The sequence below is a fragment of the Sebastes fasciatus genome, chromosome 6 (assembly GCF_043250625.1).
Source record: "Sebastes fasciatus isolate fSebFas1 chromosome 6, fSebFas1.pri, whole genome shotgun sequence".
Lineage (NCBI taxonomy): Eukaryota > Metazoa > Chordata > Actinopteri > Perciformes > Sebastidae > Sebastes > Sebastes fasciatus.
Genome location: NC_133800.1, coordinates 14,717,246 through 14,736,617, shown reverse-complemented (window position 1 = coordinate 14,736,617; position 19,372 = coordinate 14,717,246). Strand labels below are relative to the sequence as shown.

The window sequence follows — 19,372 nt, the reverse complement described above, 5'->3', positions numbered from 1 at the left end:
TGTGGGTCATGTATTCTATCCCATGCATCCGTTCTAACCTCTCCCTGATCAATAACAGTCAATAGGAATTAGGCCCCCTGCAGTTTGCTACAGTATTTCTAAGAGTCAAGCCTCTCTTCTCTGTCCTCTGTCTTCCTCACAGTCAATAGCTGGCTAGCAGAAATCACATAGCTACATTGACTTGCCTCAGCAACACTTGGCAGAAGCCATAATCATGGGGTTTAGCTCATTAAGATCGAACCCCTCACACACAACACAACATCTATTTCATCTATTTGCTAAAAGATACATAACCTTACAAATCCATATCACTGTGATTCATTACGGGGTGACCCGTGCATTTGGGTGCTGTTACAGTTTGAGTCGTACCGTTTTTATCCGTTAGCTTCTCCTACCCATGTGAACCCATCATGAGTCAATAATGAGCTCCAACCGCTGAATCGATAACACTGCTAAGGATTAGTTCCCCCCTGACACAAGGTGGGCTGGAAAAAAAAATCACTGTTAACATTAAGATCCATCTCTTCTGTCCATATCTATTTTTATATTTAATTATTGTTAAAGAATATGGGTTTACTTTTCAATAATGAAAAATGACTACCAGATTATAAATACTGATGGAATTCACTTTGCATAATCTCACTGTTGGAGCCAATACGGTTTCTTTTTGAAAGATTAGTTTACATTTTGTGTGTATTATCATGCCACACCACAAGGGGGCAGTTAACATGTTGGTGATGGGTCACGCCACACAATCGAGTAATAAGTAGACTCAGGTTGGTTGTCTAAAGTAGATGAAATGGTTGTTGCGGCAAAAAAACGTACACGATTAAGCGACACAAAAGCTAGAATCTAAATATTGCACAAGTACTAACACAACTAAAGACACTACAGTCTGCAATCTACAACAACAACAAGACGGAGGAAGCAAGTAACCGAGGATAAACTGAAGGTGTTTGTGCGTCAACAACACATGTAGCGTTCCATTAACCACCGTGGCTATCGGTATTGGGCCAATTGGTCACGGTAGAAGAGCCTGCACTATTCTGTTATAGACATTCGTTAGCTTGAGCTTCCAATGCTTGAATTTAGTGTAAAAGCAGGAGAGCCTGTGGCCAGTACTCATTTATTTTCTGCCTGTGAGCTGTGAACTACTGACTCCAGCTGAGGCCCAACCAAAGCCCTGCTGACTACACTAATCATCCTCTGATTGAATTGTTGTGCTCTGATCTGTTATTCCCTAATATTCTCATCTACTCTGTGATAGTCTATCTTACTCTAAGATAACCGTCCACCTGTCGTCTTCAGTATGCCAGCTGAGTTTATCCATATATGAACATTATGAGAAATAAAGCCGACCAGAAGTGAAATCAATACAGCTTTCTGCAGTCGATGCTCACACTAACTGGTAGCCAACAGTGCAGCCTTTCCTGTCGCTCTTTTCTAAAGAACCATCTCACCCGGGTGTTATCTGTCTTTTCCAGACCCCCTGTAGAGGATGTCCAGACGGTGCTGAGCCCGGTGGTGAGTTGTGGACCTCCAGGAGCCCTGCTGACCAGACCAGTGATCCTCACCATCCACCACTGTGCTGACAACGTCCAGGAAGACTGGTTCATACAGCTGAAGAACCAACTGGCCATGGGAGAGTGGGAGGTGAGTGTTTGACAGCGAGCTATAATGTGCAACTTTTTGAATTCCACAGTTTTGACCTAAAGAGACTTTGTTTGCCTACAAATAGTGATATAATAGATGCATCTAGATGCACAAACATGTACGCATACAGTAGCTAAATAATGCAATGTATATAATGCATTGAAACATATTAAACATGCACCTGCACAGACAAATCATTAATACACAGTCATGTGCACAGTATGGCTCACATAGCATATACACACATGCATTATCATCTTCTCCCAGAAGAATAGCCTGCATTACACACACACACACACAGTGAGAGGAAAAGAAAGGAAAGGAGAGAAAATTCCGTAAACACAAAGTGCCTACAGGCTAGTAGACAAGCAGGGGGTTGAAGACTCCTATCAGAAGCAATTTGTTATGCTCCTGCCATCCTCCTCTTCTCTCATCTTTCTTCTTATGTTTCTATCCCTCTTTTTTTTCTCTTCCCTTCTCTCTCTCCCTCCTCCCGTGTCTCTCAGCATGAAGTCTCTACCTCAGCAATCTGTTTCTGTGTGTATGTGTGTGCGTACGTGTGTGTGTGTGCGTGTATTTGTCTGTCTGGTTGTGTGTGTGTGTGTGTGTGTGTGTGTGTGTGTGTGCGTACGTGTGTGTGTATCCCTGTGTGTGGGTGTGGGTGATAAGGCTGTCTTGCAGCATCACTGTGTCTACAAGGCCCCCGTATGCTGTCTTCTGTTGCTTATCACAGCTCAACACAATGTCTCTGCACAATTAGCCATGCATAAGATTCTGTGTGCGAGTGTGTGTGTGTGTGTGTGTGTGTTTGTGTGTGTATGTGAGAGAGACGGAGAGAGGGAAGGGGTTGGGTGCAGAGTGGGTGAAGACGAGAAAAATGAAAAGTGGAATTTCATCAGGAAGTCGATTTGTTTTTCTCTTATTGCAGTAGAACATCCATTTCCCATCAGAAAGTTTTCCCCAAAACAGGGATAGGAAGGTAATTGAATTCCCCTCACATCAGGGGGGGGCGAGCAGCCACGGTTGTGATTACCAGTAATAACAGATTCATACCATATTGCTTTCCTACCTCTTTGTATTGATTCGGCTTGCTGGAGCACAACTCAATATTTGTATCACACATGTGCGTGTAGAACAGATCCATGCTGCATCCACAGACGTGCACACACAGCTACTCACACACGCAAACATGGATATGTGCACAACTAATTGAAGATTCGGTACTTATACGAGAAGAGCCTGTGCATCCTCACTCGACCCAAAGAGCCATATGGATTTACCATAAGTCCCGCTGTGGCAGAGAGCTGTAGAAATGATATGAGCAACAGCCAGCAGATAATCACAGTGGGATTGGACACACTTCACAGACAGCAGCTCCAAACAAGTGTTATCATTCTCCTAATGGACACCTTGATATACTTTCAGAAGTCATATGTACAACCAGACATGCATTTACATTTCAATTCAGTGTCTCAACACAAACAAAGGAATGCACAATGTGGTGAAAATCCAGTAACTGGTCTTCTAAGATGAATTACCGGACTAACAAGAGGAGTCGCGCGCTGTTTATTGCCTTATTAAAAAGATCCACAAGCCAAAATGATTCAAACTCGACATTTGCAGATGGGCTTTCTTCTGCTCAACAATGATTTCTATAGTGAGCACATCTCTACACACATCAGAAATGGCATTGCATTGAAAAATTCCTGTTTATAACAGAGGAATGCTTCGGTTAGAAAACACAGTCTGTTTATTCAGGGGTTGTTTGGATTAGTGGAAATGGCACCAAATGCAGGTCCAGTTGTGTTATGTTAACAGACAGAATGTGGCTTAATCCTGCAAATAAAGCCAGTATTCAAATAATGCCCAGGTCTCACTAAAAGCAGTGTGCACGAACAAATAAAGGCTGTTCCCAGGGGGGAGTCGGGGACAACAAAATTACCTGGACTGTGGCTCACTTTGTAAATATATTTATCATATATATTTTTGACCAAATACCTTGATATCGCGACGATAATGTAGGGTCGACCATTGGTGCTTTTCACAAAATATTTTCACAATGAGATTTTTGATAAATAATCAGCAGTAATGTGGATATAATGACTAAGTGGGTAATGGTAAATAATAGAACAGCTAGAACAGTGGTAAATTCAGAAAATTACATCACTTTACTGTAATGCAGCCTTTAAAACAGGAAAAAGGCAACACTTACTGCCTGGTGGGCCATATTACAATATTAAGATCTAAGACGATATATAGTCTCATATCATGATATCTATATAATATCGATATATTGCCCAACCCTATTTCCATAGTTTCTCTGTCAGCAGAAGAACACAGGTATGTCATAGTCATCACTATGCTGATGATAGTATGTTGTTTAAACAGAAATGCTGTTGTAACAAAGGTAGGGAATTTTGCCCCTGGTTTAATGTGAAGCAGATCGAGGAAATGTTGAGTTTGCTTTGACAGCAGCAAATCATCGCTACAAAAGGAAGTATATCATAAGACAGACAGGCTACTCACTAATATGTTATTTTAAATACTTGGAAATAAAGACTTTGAAAGGTAGTCTGTCTTGAATAAAGCCCTAGATCTCTCCTCAGTTGAGACGAGTGAAGGCTCACATAGTAAATTTACAATATGCCAGTCTCAGCCACCCATCATAGACCCAGCATGGCACTGAAAGTCTAAACATGTGTGTGACTTTGTGTGTGTGTGATTCCTACAGGATGTGGTTGTGGTGGGAGAGGAGAACTTCACCACCCCCTGCTATGTGCAAATGGACTTGGAGGCATGTCACATTCTAACAGAGACACTGGGGACTTACTGCCTGGTGGGCCAGTCGATCTGCAAAGCAGCCGCCAAGAGGCTCAAATTGGCTGTTTTTGGACCCGTCTCCTGCACAACTTTGGACTATCACATCAGGGTCTATTGTCTGGACGACACACAGGATGCACTCAAGGTAAATCAAACCGAATAATTCTTTTGTTCAATTGCTTTTTAATAGATTTACTCCATTTAATTAACCTATAGGAGCACACATATATACATACAATACGCATATAATATACAGTATTAGGGATGCTAATTTAGATTTTTTTTTTTTTAACCAATAACCGACCCTCATTAACTGATTATTAGCCGTTAACCGCAATTAAGTCCCGCCCACAACGCAGGGGAAAACAATTATTGCTCTCCATTTACTTTGTATTGTGTGAAGGTGCCTCCTTGTCACTTTCATCTGTCAGCAAACAACAGACAGATGGGATGGGATGCACTACCAACAGGGTAAAGAACCCAGAACTTAAGTTATTATAAGCTGCCGAACCGAAATACTTAGGATACAGGCAGAAAAACGTGAGGAGTCAGCAGGAACTATGGGATCTTGACACTTTGTGTTGCCTAACGTTACGTGTCCAGCAAGCATTTTGTCCAAATGTCAGTTTTAGGCTAACTACAGTATACCTATCTGTGACTGTAACATTAACTATCTGTAAGCAACTTGTGGAATGTGGTTAAATCAGAAGGCTATGCAGTATTATGCTTCCAAGTGCCTTAGCTAACTTCAGTAACTTGATAACACATAGGTAACATTAGCTCGCTAACAGCTAACTTGTCCCATGCCATCACCATTTTGATTATCAACTGCACCCCTGGTAAACATAGCGTGCTAAAATAATCCCTTGACATGCTGAAATTTGACATTTTTAGCTAGCTACTGTACAGGTATAGCAACAGGCATTTTGTTAGCGTTTCAGTCCTTGATTGCGTATAGCGACGCAGATTGTTTCCCCTCAGTTGGCCATGGATTTCAGAGTACGACGTGTTGCTCTCTGTGTCTATGCACAATTGGCAAGTTTTTCCAATGTCTTGAGTAAAAGTGCATGTAAGAAAGCTGTGTGATATTTTAGTCTGAGTGCTTTAGTCCTGTGGGGGATTTTGTTCTCTCTTGGACCGCCCATGCTTAAACAGTTGCCCTGGTAATTTGCATTTGAAATACAATATATTATAGCTTGAATAGAAATGATTGTCTAGAGTCATAAATGGAAGTTTTCTCACCTCTAGTTTTCTGGAGGTGAGCTGAGAAGCGGTAAACAAAACAAGGTCAAGCAATGTCAGAATAACGACGCTTTAGAATTCAAACAGATTCAAAGCACTGGAGGGACCATCTGATACGGGAGATTAACATTGGTAATTTATGCACGCGATGATAAGTCAAGTGTCAGTGTGGCACACAGCCATGCACACGCTCACGCAAACATAAACACACACTCGGTTTTACCATTTCAAACGAGCAGTTCAGAGGTGGACTTTTTAATGATGGAGACTATGTGTAGTATAATTGATCGGTTTTGCGTTTCAAAGGGGAAGTCTCTGCTGTACTGTAGAGCTGCTGCGTAGGAAGATGATGGGAAGGAGGAATTGATTATTTTGAAACGATTGTAGGAGGCATCAGAAATTTTGGTCGGCCGACCACATGCTCTCGCACAGTTGAGGCAGAGCTACTAGCCGATTCCCCAACGTCAATGCCTTTTTTACTTTTTTTTTACAGTAATCAGAGCATAGCTATCAAGATAACAATGTAGGCAACAATAGATATACTGTAGCTAGTAAAACGTAGATAGCTTACCTCCAATTTTCTCTGCAAAATGGACAAGCCATACTGTCCATGTTTTCCTAGCCACAGCGAGTCCATATAATGATATGCCACTGCCTCTTTTATTTTAGAGGTTTCAGTAGACAGGAAGTCACAGATGATCAAGGCAGCACGTTTCTGTCTTGTTAGCATTATGCTGACCTGTACAGACCTCTGCTAACAAACAAACTTGACCTGCCTCGGAGCTTTCAAACTAATCTTTATTGACAACCGTCAACAGCCAGAATGGCCCGCAGGAGCCGACAGGTCGTGTTTCTTTTCTATTTTACACGTACAGTGTGAGCACATAAATCGTGAGCTTTGGCTTTAATGCCTTTGGCAAATGATCTACTCGTACAGTAGGAGTAGGAGTTACATAACATCTCTAAAATCGTACAGTGTATGCCCAGCCTTACTGATTTTATTCCCCATTTCATGAAATCTAAGATACTAAATTAAAACAAAACCCACATTAAGTGCAGTGCATCAGCTTTTGAGTCTGTCCTGAGTGAGGTGGTAGTTACAGTATCCTTAAACTACTAAGAGAGTGCACAAGGAGAACTTGCTATTGTTGTCTTGTCATGCAAGCAGAAAGATGAGGGTGATGGTGATGACAAAAACGGGCTGCAAAATCTTGAATAATCAGTAAATCATTACTTCTTATTTTCATAAGTAATATGATGCATTGAGGTCATCTCCTAAAGTCAATAGAAGTAATTTAATTTTACTGTTTTACATTAAAGATATAATTTCCCACATCTCACAACAGCAGTACTTTGACTGGTGGTGCATTATTGATCAAGGTTTTTTATTGAGCATCTTAATGTCTGTCTTCAGTTGAGTGCAAGTTAGCAGAGCTAAGCTTTACTTAAATCCAGGGAATACAAATACTGAGCTCCGTGATGATATCTTCATGAAAACTTTCATGTGTTTCAAGTGTTTCATGGTGCTGTGTACTTCAAGACGGCATTGTCTGCGGTTATTATGCAAGATAAATTAAAGGCTTTCTGCAATCTCCAATGCTGTATGAAAAATTAATGGTTCAGTGAGCAAGATAGAAGCAAATTTGAGGAGGAAATTTTGAGTTTTTTTTTTTTTGTGGGGTTTTCTGCAGGAGGTTCTTCAGATGGAGACCCAGATGGGAGGGAAGCTTCTGGATGAGCCAAAGACCCTGAACTTTAAAGACAGCACACACAATCTGAGACTGTCAATCCACGACGTGCCGCACACACACTGGAAGAGCAAACTCATTGCCAAGTATCAGGTGAGAGGGATATGCCCATACTTATACATATGATCTTCACACACACAGCAAATATCACATTTACATTTAGCCAAACAAGGGTTAACTATAGTAAGCCTTTGTGTGAATGTTCATTTTTGCCACACTAGCAGCATGGCTCAGTGTTGGTCGTCATTTTATGCATTCAGAGTCAAATATCTTCACAATTATTCACTTTGATGAATTCCCATTAATAAAACAAGTTACTGAGATACTTAGAAGTTTACCTGCTTGAAAATTATTCATGCTTTTTCCAGGAGATCCCATTCTACCAGGTGTGGAGTGGCAGTCAGAGAACTCTTCACTGTACCTTCACCCTGGAGAGACTGAGCCCAGCCACCTCAGAGATCAGCTGCAAACTGTGTGTACGGCAGGTGGAAGGAGAAGGACAGATCTTTCAGCTCAGCAACACATTAGAGGAGGTAAAAATCCACATGCACACAGCACAACGGACACGCTGTTTATTGGGTATTGGCCGGAGGTGTGGACTCGAGTCACATGACTTTGACTCAAGTCACAAATTTTATGACTTTAGACACAAAATTAAAACAGACTTGCAACTCGATTTGCACTTTAACACCAATGAATCATGACTTCACTTGGACTTGAGCTTTTAGACTTAAAATACTTGATACCTTCCCCCGAGCCCAAAGATTAGAAAATGTGTCATATAAAAAATGTGTCATATCAAAAGTGTTTCCTTAATTTCCTGAGCAACTAACGCTAACTCTATTCATTCCCAGCAAGTCAACATTTAGTGCCCCAAATCTTTTGCTTTATGATAAATTCAGTCGTACTTGTTTTAACAAACTTGTCTTAACTAGGGCTCTCAATCGATTAAATTATTTAATTGCGATTAATCGCATGATGGTCCATAGTTAATCGCGATTAATCGCAAATTCTGTTTAAAATGTAACTTAAAGGCAGATTTGTCAAGTATTTAATACTCTTAACATGGGAGTTGGCAAATATACATGCTTTATGCAAATGTATATATTCATTATTGTGAATCAATTAACAACACAAAACACTGACAAATGTCCAGAAACCCTCACAGGTACTGCATCTAACATAAAAAATATGCTCAAATCATAACATGGCAAACTGCAGCCCAACAGACAACAACAGCTGTCAGTGTGTCAGTGTGCTGACTTGACTATGAATTGCCCCAAACTGCATGTGATTATCATAAAGTGGGCATGTCTGTAAAGGGGAGAGTCGTGGGTACCCATAGAACCCATTTTCATTCACATTTCTTGAGGTCAGTGCCAGTATTTCCTCGCCAAAATTTAGCGCAAGTTTGGAGCGTTATTTAGCCTCCTTCATGACAAGCTAGTAGTAGTATGTCGTGGTTGGTACCAATAGATTAGGTTTCTAGTTTCATATGATGCCAGTATCTTCACTCTGAGCCCGCTACAACCCTCAAAATTGCAAGTTGCTTTAATACGTTAAAGAAATTTGTGGCGATAAAACAAATTTGCATTAACAAGTTATTGTTACATTAACTCTGATAGCCCTGTTTTTAACAAATAAATACAAATTTCACGATTTTTGTAAATTTAATATATTTTTACTCTGTTGTTAAAATGGCATTACATTTGGTGAAGAGCACATTAGGACTTCTTTAGGGCTCAAAACTCAAAGTTTGGGACATGGGATTTGACTCAGGACTTGCCTGTCTCGACTTTGGACTTTACTTTGGACTTGAGTGCAAAGACTTGAGACTAACTTGAGACTTGAAAAGCGATGTCTTGGTCCCACCTCTGGTATTGGTTGTGTATACAAGAAAACTGCAGAGACAACTTTAACTTACACTGGCCGAGGACATACTGAGGGATAAAGTGATACATACTAAAAAGAGATGAACACAGTCACACCAGAGAGAGGCTCCTTCTACTAACTTCTAACTTCTCCATTCCTGTACTAAAGGTCCTAAAGTCACTAAGTTTTCCTCTATCTGTCAGACAGTCAGGGCTCCTGCTACGGTTCTGTGACTCTGTTCAATCATTCATACTGGGGCTAGAGGTCACAGAACACGAGTGGAATAACTCGTCTTTGATTTTGATAGTCCATGTAACCACAAAGTCACTGTGTGTGTGTGCGTCTGTGTCCGTGTGTGAACAGTTTTGGTCGAAGGTCAGACAGTTCTTGTGGAATGTCACTGCTTTGAATTCTCCCATGGTGCTCATGGGTGATAGCGTTGCACTTAAGGATTCTTTAACCCTTGTTTAACCAAGTATGTTGATTTTTCACTGCATACTGTATAGAGGAACAGTTGCAGCAGCAGGGAGGGTTGCACATATTTTGTACTCCCCCAGCATTGGCAACTGAGCAAAATGAGAATCACAGTCAAGGTCAAAATGTATCTAGTGGAGTTTGAGCTGTATAATAGTTTCATGGTATCTCTGAAGCTGATACATCCTGCTGTTTCAGCCATCCTGGCGCCACTTTTATGTCATCCTGTCCAGGGTTATGCCCTATAGTGTTTGTGTGTGTGCTGTTCATTATGTATTGTGTAGTTGTACAGTTCAAGAGCCCAACGGATACTAGATTTCTGAGGCCAATACTGATATCAATATTTGAGATTCATTCTTTTTTCGTTGGACAATATATACTGAGGGGAACATTTTGCAGTTGGAAAATCAACTTGTTAGTGCTCTCAGGTTGAAAGATTATGTAATAGGGACACCGGTTCTAAACTTTCTCAAACATACTTTTGGGAATTTCTGTTCTGCAGTTTGATATTATTTACCAGCCAACATATGCACAGATATGTCTTTGATATATATCTGATGATTTAAATGAGTGCTGCAGGAATGAGTCCTAAAACCTGGAAATGAGTTGGCATTTTAGCACTTCCAGTTCCCTCGTCTGGAAGTCAATGGGTTTTTAGTTAGATGCCTGAAATAAGGTCTGTGGTTAACACAAGCTTAAGAGATTTTTATGTTTTGTTCTACAATATAAAATACATCAGTAAATATTCCACTTGTGAATTTTGAAGCTTATGTGTGTCTTAAAAAAGGCGGTTGTTAACAAGTGGCTAAATGAGACTACTAAACGTCATCACGCTGACTCGTCTGCCGTTACAGCCTCGTTGTGTATACTCATGCGACCGTGGTGTAGTTTGTTTATAGCCTAATGTTAGCTTTTTACTTCTGCCGATTGCATTTACACTTCAAAAATCGTAGAAGTGGTGTCCATTTGTGAAGATTATCTTGCTGAACAAAATGTGTAAGCATCATAAATGTTTGTTTGCCACAGAGCTTATTTTCTGCAATAATCCAAAATCCCATTGGCCTTTTGTCGAGGTAACCAGGGCGATGCTGACTTCCTGGTTGGCCTACAAAAATACATCATCCCTGGAGCGCTCTATATTGGCTAATATTTACTGAAGGGCACAGGGGTGCACATCATCCTCCAACCCAAAGCTAACATTTCTGTTTACAAATGCAGACATTTTTTTTTTACCTTTGACCTCAACTGAAGAAGCAGAAGAGTACTAAATTCAAATATGGCCATAAATGTTATTAGCAGGTGCATTTTCTCCCATGTTTTGCCATCAAGTCTAATGTGGCGTCACTTATCAATTCTTATTCATAAAAGTGCAGATCCAGTTAAGTTGGAATGATTTGTCTGTCAGAAGTGCAAAATCACACAGTGAAAGAAAGCATAGCAGAAATGTCCATCCTGCATGTCTCCTGCAGTTCCTAATGTGATCCTCTACTTACTTCATTATGCCTTCTGCCAAATAAAAACAAAACAAGCAGCCTTTTGGGGAACAGAGCTGTAGCTGTGTAACAAGTACACAGTGAAAAGTAGGGCTTCTATTCGGGCACTGACAGTTTTGTCACAACATTAAATATTTTGTTAAGTGATCAGTTGTAATCCATTTTAAATAGGCCATACCTAGTCTTACAAAATAATTACTATGATCACATGGGATGTTTGGCAAGTATGGTAATTAGAGCTGAATAGCTAAAGCAACAGTCAGCGAGTCTCTTTGTGTATGCGTTAAATGAAATGGTGTAAGACCCTCAACCAGCCGGCAGCTCCCTGCATGTTGAACAATGAAAAGTAAAGCAGGTTTAAAGCATTTATTATATCATCAGAGAAACGGAGATGTCCCTTTGCATCAATCATTCAATCTGCAGCAGCAAAGAGCTTTCTGCTGTAAATTGGGGCTAAGTAGACGCAGTAAATAGTAATCATTCACATCAACAGTGGCAGTTGTTGTTTCCCTCTGCCAAGCCACATTCATTAGGCCGCTGCCTCCTTTCAGCCCAGGAGTGGCAGATTAATGGGATGAAGGTTTAGAAAGAGACAGAGATAAACATGGAGAGGAGAGGGAGAGAGTGCTTGGAAGCAGATCTTTATGTTTGGTTCACTCTTGTATTAATTAGGAGACTTATTTGTAATTGGTCACGCCGAAGGCAAGCAGCAGAGAGACGAGCAGGATCTTTGCCAGAGGGACTAAGATAGATATATTTGAAATAGAAATATGATGGAGTTAACTTTGCCAATGTTGCCACATGGATGCACATTATGATTCATACTTTTAAGGCTTTTTAATATCTCTCCCATAGATCCATCCCTATTCTCCTGTGTCTCTACTGCAGAAGTTAAACTATACACAACAAAATGCAGAAGCCTAATTTCTCCATGAGTTAAACTTTTCAAAACGTTGAACTAACTAGTCATATTTTTAACTTTAACCAACAATGTTTCCATCTTCCCACACTCTCCAGGATGTCCAGTGCATAGACACGTCCCTGATGGACCCAGCCAGTAACATCACAACCTTAGTGGGACCCAATGCCTTCCGCATTCCTTTATCCATCAGACAGAAGCTGTGTGGCAGTCTAGATGCACCACAGACCAGAGGCAACGACTGGAGGATGCTGGCCCACAAACTCAACCTTGACAGGTGACACACACAGAGTTTTTATCATTTATTACCTCTATGCTTACCTCAGGCGATTTGCTTGGTTTGGAACATCATTCAGTCAGAAAAAAAACCTTCTCAAATAGGATGGCAGCTCATCAAAGTGGCCTGTCTCACCTCTTCAACAACAGAAGAGAACCAGTCAGTTTGTGAATTCAGATGAGATTTGAGTCCAAGGAGGTTAAATTAGGTGGTTCAGTTCAACTGAGATGAATCATTCATCTTATTCTATTACTTATTTTATCTCCTTAGGACGCAAAGATACAATAGCACACACAAATACCATAGAGACATAATCAAATTGACAAATAATCACGTTAATTGTATGTGACTGATTGTCTTTTCTTATAGAAAGATAACCGTTAAAACGTCTTTACTCTAAAGTGCACAACAAATCTACTCATTCAATTTCAATACATTTCATTATTCTGACCTGCATCCCTGTAGAGTTTGAGTAATATACCTAGATTGTATAGATACAATTGGCCATCTGCGTCTGACTCACAGGTAGCATCCTTTGTATCTCTATCCTCAGATGTGTGTCTCCATGATTTAGTATGATTCAGTCTACCAGCAGCTAGTCAGAGGATAATTGGGCACAAGTGCACCCCATTGTTCCAACAGGCAGCCAGCTCATGATGTAGTCTGTTAATGTGGGCACCAAATATTCCCGATCAGTGGGAGAATAATGGATATCTAGCCAAATTGTTGTTTACTTCCACATTTCCGCTAAAAGCTGCTCTTCAAAAGGAGCATGATAACATTGAAATAGCATCTTTTATCCTCTCTGCTCTTGTAACCGCCACGTCATGTCTGTTTGAGTTCAAAGTATGACTCATGCTTTGCCGTCATAGCATCTCTCCTCACATAACTTTGTGTATGTATAAACAGAGAAACCTGAGCTGTACACACTTTCACTCAGACAAACAAACATATAAAAGTGAACACTTTGGTCTATTGTACTGAGACACCTGGTTATAGACAGGTGGATCTCAGCTTTTTGAGTTCACTTAACAACAGGATACACCTTATCACATACAGATGAGATGGAAAGTGAGAAAGAAAGAAAGTAATAAAGAAAGTTATGACAATAGCTTATTGGATATTTTGAGAAAAAACAAGGAGAAACTGCAGGAGTACAGACAGTCAGTCAGTCTCTGGTTGTGTTTAAACAGTACCAGAGCGTGCCAACAGTACGATCACAGGATTTACAGAGGAACAGAAAGTCTCATTCTTTATCCCCATGGGACTCAAATCTGATGGCTTTTTCACTTTAAAGCAGCATCGAGATCGTTGTCACAGATGGCTCAGCGTCAGACTTTTCCTCTGCAGCCATTGTGTACTTGACTGTTGACAGCTTTAGTATTTACTGTTCCTATGAAAACTGTTCTCCCTGTGGACTCGTTGGCACATTTTTGTGCTCTATTGCAACTTCAAAATGCATAATTTTTCTTATTTATTTGAAATTGTTTGAATTGAACATACATAATGGTACATTTTCTAAAAAGTATTCGCCTGCTACATTAAATTTTTCCTAAACTCCTCCATGCATTCCATTTTTCTTTATACTCCATATACTGTAGTTCTTTTTCTGTGTGTCTTGCTGTATTGTAATATCAGGTGCTTTCAATACATTTACATAAGATTTAAGGTAAGCCAGACTCCTCAAGAGAGCACTCACGTAAAAATTCATTACATTTAACTTCTAAAGCATTTATAATAATTGAAAGGGGATAAAGTAAAGATGGCGCATTTAGATTTGGGTTTTTTTAATCCTCTATTTTCATTGGTATTCTATATTGTTTGTTTCATTTTAAACTAATAGTGTGTAACATTTAGGGGGATCTATTGGCAGAAATGGAAAAAGTATGTTTTCTTTAGTGTATAATCACCTGAAAATAAGAATTGTGTTTCTGTTACCTTAGAATAAGCCATTTATATCTACATAAGGAGGCGGCTGCCATGTTTCATCAGTAGCCCAGAACGGACAAACCAAATACTTAACTTTTCCTGCTTGGGCCGTAGTCGATAACGTTATTTGCTCCCGTCGCCGCCCTCGCACTCTTCCTTCACCACTCACTTCCCACGTATACACACACTCTACGCACTGGCTCTGCTCCAAATGACCTACGCTACTCTAACATCAACTGTCACTAGAGAGGCTTTGTGCCAGCCACTGTAGTTCTGCTACACGCTTGGAACACGGGAGGGCTTCAGTTGGTTGCAATCTGCAACCTCGCCACTAGATACCATTAGATCCTACACACTGCTCCTTTAACTTAGATTTTGTATTATTAGTATCAATTATTGATGTGACCATTCTTTTGGGAGTTTGAGAATTATGACCTGTTGTGATTGGTTGTTGCAGCCTGTGGCTTTAGTATAATGTTGTTTCAGATTTAATTGAATTTAATGCCTGACAAAGTGAGAGAATGAAACCTTTTCTGTCATAATATTCACCATATCTTTTGTCCCTCTGCTCTCATTGATCTCTCCAGGTACCTGAACTACTTTGCCACCAAGTCCAGTCCGACAGGTGTGATCCTGGATCTCTGGGAGGCCCAGCACTTCCCCGATGGAGATCTAAATGAACTAGCCGCTGTGCTGGAAGAGATGGGTCGCCATGACGGTAGCCTCGCCTCCATGACAATGGAACACTGACGATTAACGTGGTTACCGTGACAACGACAGAACTCTGGAGACGATTACAAGTGAATTCTCTATGGTTGATGCTGCAGCAAGGGCAGTGAACAGATTAGATGCGAGCAAAAGAAAAGTTGTCGCCATGGTAATTGAGCACCGGTTAAATACCATGGCAATCATGCCGACATGGTAACAGACGAGAAATGCTCGAGCTGGTGCTGGAAACTATGTGCGTATCTTTGTGTGTTTATTTGAGCAACGTTGCAGTGTTGTGTTCGACCGAAGGAGGCAAAACCCAAACTACGACACAAACACAGTCTATCAGGAACAAACAATACATACGCACGCCTAAAAAAAAAAAGATCTTGTCTGGTGTAACACTAGTTGTTTTCTTGCTGTTACTTTATACTGAACAAAGAGAAGCAAAGAAAAGAAGCAACAGAGGTACCGACCTTGAAAACCTCTATAGGAACGGAGCAGAATCATAAAGGGAGAGAAGCTAAACTAATTACAAGTGAGTGGGAGAAGGTATAGTGAGGAAAAAGAGGCAGTGAGTCAGAGACAAGACTCTTTAGTAAGACAAGAGTAAACACGGGGAGAGGCTAAACTGATTACAAGAGAGAGGGAGGACGTAAGCATAAAATGATGGAAGAAGCTGCAGGTGATCATCTGTACGGACAGGATGGAAAACCGATAATGAGAGAGGGGAGATAAAGAAGTGATCCCTCACTTGCGAGCCTTGGCTGTACGTGTTTTGCCAGTACAGTTTGTTGTCTTTATATCGTTTCCTAGGGAACGCTCTATGTATTCTGCTGTCCATATGTGTGGATCATTTCCTGCTAACAGAATTTGCTACACAGTGACTGTCAATCAAAGGGTCCTGACCAGAAAGAAGCCCGAGACTACAGGTATCCCCTTTCTTAGCTGAAATCATAAGTGATGTTCAAATTTGTGTAATTAGAAGTATTAAGTCAAAGGCAAATGAACGTGCTGTCCACTTGCCTTTAACTTGTGCCTCTGATTTTCTTAAAAAAACGGCAATCCAAAGATGATTACACTGCTGATGGATGCAAGTAAAAATGTATTTTTTGTTTTCCATTTTTAGCAGTTGTGACAGAGTCTGTTTTGAGGTATATTTAAGATTGCACTTATGATAAACAGGGCAAAGATGCAGACTGTCAGCTATTCATTCTCATACACAGTATATTTTATAATATGTTTGTTTAAATGGAGTCAGCATTTACTAAACAGCAAAAAAGTTGGAGGTTTCACCACGAGCATCAAAGCCAGGATGATCTTCAAGCTAAAATGCTTAACTAAAATCAAGTGTTAACTTGTTTTCTGCAGTGTTGCTGCTGCTCCGTTCCTCCCCAAAGAGGAGTTGTTTGGACGAAGCTGTAGTGCAGATGCAGACTAGATGCAGGTTGGGGAATTCCAGCGATGGCTACCACATTTGGTTAACCACAACCTCAATTCCAGGAGTTTCTCTAATAGACTGTCGGGGCTTGTTTCTGGACAGGGTCCAACTCAGAGAAAACTGAGGAAGCAAAAAGGGATGAACTAAGAGTGAAAACACAAGTGTTTTTAAATACAATAATATACAAACTACCATAGTATTATGCGATAGTGAGTTAAATACAGCTGATATCATTCATTACCGCTAAATGTACGCAATATACGGATTTTATCATATTTTAATTTACTAAAATATATATAGCCTACATATATATATTTGTGTCATATTTTCAGTGTCTCAACATCACAGGATGTCAGTTGTGTTGTCTGCCGTCAGGCCACATGTGATTTCACTTGTGATCACCACCATGACTTGATCATGGTCACTAGCACCATCCAGTGGCTTCTGAAGAATAACAGCATTTACATTTGTTGATTGTCTGAAACGTGTAAATACATGATTATCATGTCCATTCTAATGACCTTTTATTATCATAATATTTTTTGTTCGGTGGTCATTATTGTGTTACTTACATTAACATTATTGTTTGCCATTTTAATGTTTTTATAGGTGTGAACTGTATGGGGGAGAGGGGGGGATGAAATCTGTAACATATCAGTTAGTTGCCCTTTGTCTAAAACAATGTTCGGTCAGAAACTCACATTCCAACTCGTGGTGTATTTCTTGAAAAAGTTGCAATTTAGAGCTAAAAATCAAGATACAAACTAAAGGGGCCTACAGTATGTAAAATGAAGTGTAATATATTTGTGTTTTACAGAACAACATTGTGGCTTTCAAATGTATGCATAGACTCGGGTCAACAGTGTCTGACAAAAACGTGAAACTCCAACAAGCCGGCTTTGAGGGAAGAAAAACAGCCTTATTTTAGTGGCATTTGAGTAGCTGTCAGATGTCCATGGGGACATAAACTCTATTCACCATGTAAAGGACAACATGATCATAAAAACTGGAGTTAAGATATTTCTTCTACGAACTATGGAGAGACGCCATATGAAACTGAACATCAGGTATGTAGAGGAAATACCGAGGACAGTGTAAAGACCAAGTAGGCAAAGGCTGTGTTAACACCGATACAAAAGGTCAGATCTTTACCTCTTCATGACAGATTTCATCTAGCGGCTGTCTACACAGGAGGAAACCTTGAGACATTGATTTTACACATTGATTTTTTAGAAATGTGCGAGTAAGGAATCTGACCTCTTGTATCTGTGTAAAACCAGACACAGAAGACATACAAGTCCTTAAAATTATGTATCTTTTAATTTCGGACCGCCTTATTAACCAAATTTGGAAAGGTGTATGATTAAATGAGTGGATGTTTTGTATGTTTTCAAATGTAACCGCTGATGTCATATGTGAGGAAATCAAAGGGAAGAGTTGTGTAAGTTTTGAGGATAAAAGCCTAAAATATCAAGTCATCAATTCAGTATGCTTCAGAACAAAACATTAATCCAAATGTCATGACAATGTCTCTTTCATACAATGTGATCATTAACATCTCTTGTTAATTTTAACTGATGAAACGTGTGCAAGGAGACGATCGGTTAAGAAATGCAAGTTACCAGTTACAGTGTAACTTAAATTTGATCCTTGCCATGTTCTTAGTCTACAGTTTACCAGCAGGACAGACTGTTTGTTAATGGAGTAGACTGAAAAAGGTAGTTTTCATATGAGGATAGCAAACGTTAGGCCTCCAGAAGATGGTCCTTCATGATGTGAAAATGAAGAAAGTAGTATTAAGATATCAAAGTATGTAAAAAATATTTTGTATCCACAATATGTACAGTTGTGTACTGTCAGCTATATTTGGCAAATTTGAGAATATAAAAAGAGCAGTACAGTTAGATACTAGTTTGTATGTTTCAAGTTTTTATTTAAGTTTCTTTCCTTTTTTGTAAAAGCAGTGTCTACTATGCAAACTTGGCATTGGTTATCATGTTAGAAGTCTATAACTAGAGCTGTGCTTGTAAGTGCATTTTTATTTTACTATCGGGTGATTTGATTTGATTAGTGCGGGTAGTGTTGGTCCATATTTGCTAATTCTGGCACGCTTCATGAATCTTGCTCAATCTTGCTGAATGCTCGCCTCTCTATCTCTAATTGTTTTCTGTACAAAGTGTAAGAAAGAATTTTTAAGACAATTAATAAATTATATTTATAAGCAACGCTGAAAATGTGAATTGCCTATGGTGGCTTATTTCTACAGAACTGCTATAGGAAATGGTTTTAAACTTTGATTTCTCATGTTGCACGATTACAGCATGTACTGTCCAAAATGTAATTATGGGAATTTTCGTATCGGGTCCGATTCCTTGGAATCGCATGCCTCCGTGTCTATCGATCCCTCTTATCGCTGCTTCCCGACAGTTGCGCATGCGCAATGACGCAACGCCATGCGCATGCTGTATCATGTTTCAGGTTGTTTTGGACTGGAGCCATGCGTTGAGAACAAAAGGCTAAAAAGCGTGGCACTAATGAACCTGAGGATGCTGTTCAGTGGGGTAAATATCGACGGTGCAACCAGTGCAGCGCACCGGGGCCCAGAAGCTGTCAGGGGCCCAAAAATCACCTTCCTACACTGTCCATACTATGCTATCCATACTTCTGTTACGTCATGTAGCCTAAACAAACGACGTAGGCTACCTATCAGCTGTGCACTCGAGATCAGACTTGAGATGTAACCACTTATCTTCCTTCGTTTGTTCTTTTTAAACAGGAAACACACATTTAACATTG

At 40.0% G+C, this 19,372-nt stretch overlaps 1 protein-coding gene across 2 annotated transcripts in view; it reads left to right on the top strand.

The window, feature by feature from the left end:
- Positions 1 to 18,801, top strand: part of LOC141769103 (netrin receptor UNC5C-like) — a 231,106-nt gene extending 212,305 nt beyond the window's left edge. For both annotated transcript variants that reach the window (XM_074637823.1, XM_074637824.1), the window contains 6 exons: positions 1,485 to 1,653; positions 4,385 to 4,618; positions 7,407 to 7,556; positions 7,832 to 7,996; positions 12,320 to 12,498; positions 15,015 to 18,801. In XM_074637823.1, the coding sequence (XP_074493924.1) occupies positions 1,485 to 1,653; positions 4,385 to 4,618; positions 7,407 to 7,556; positions 7,832 to 7,996; positions 12,320 to 12,498; positions 15,015 to 15,177 (1,060 nt within the window). In that variant the 3' untranslated portion in view covers positions 15,178 to 18,801. The remainder of the gene's footprint in view (positions 1 to 1,484; positions 1,654 to 4,384; positions 4,619 to 7,406; positions 7,557 to 7,831; positions 7,997 to 12,319; positions 12,499 to 15,014) is intronic.
- Positions 18,802 to 19,372: the final 571 nt, after the last annotated feature.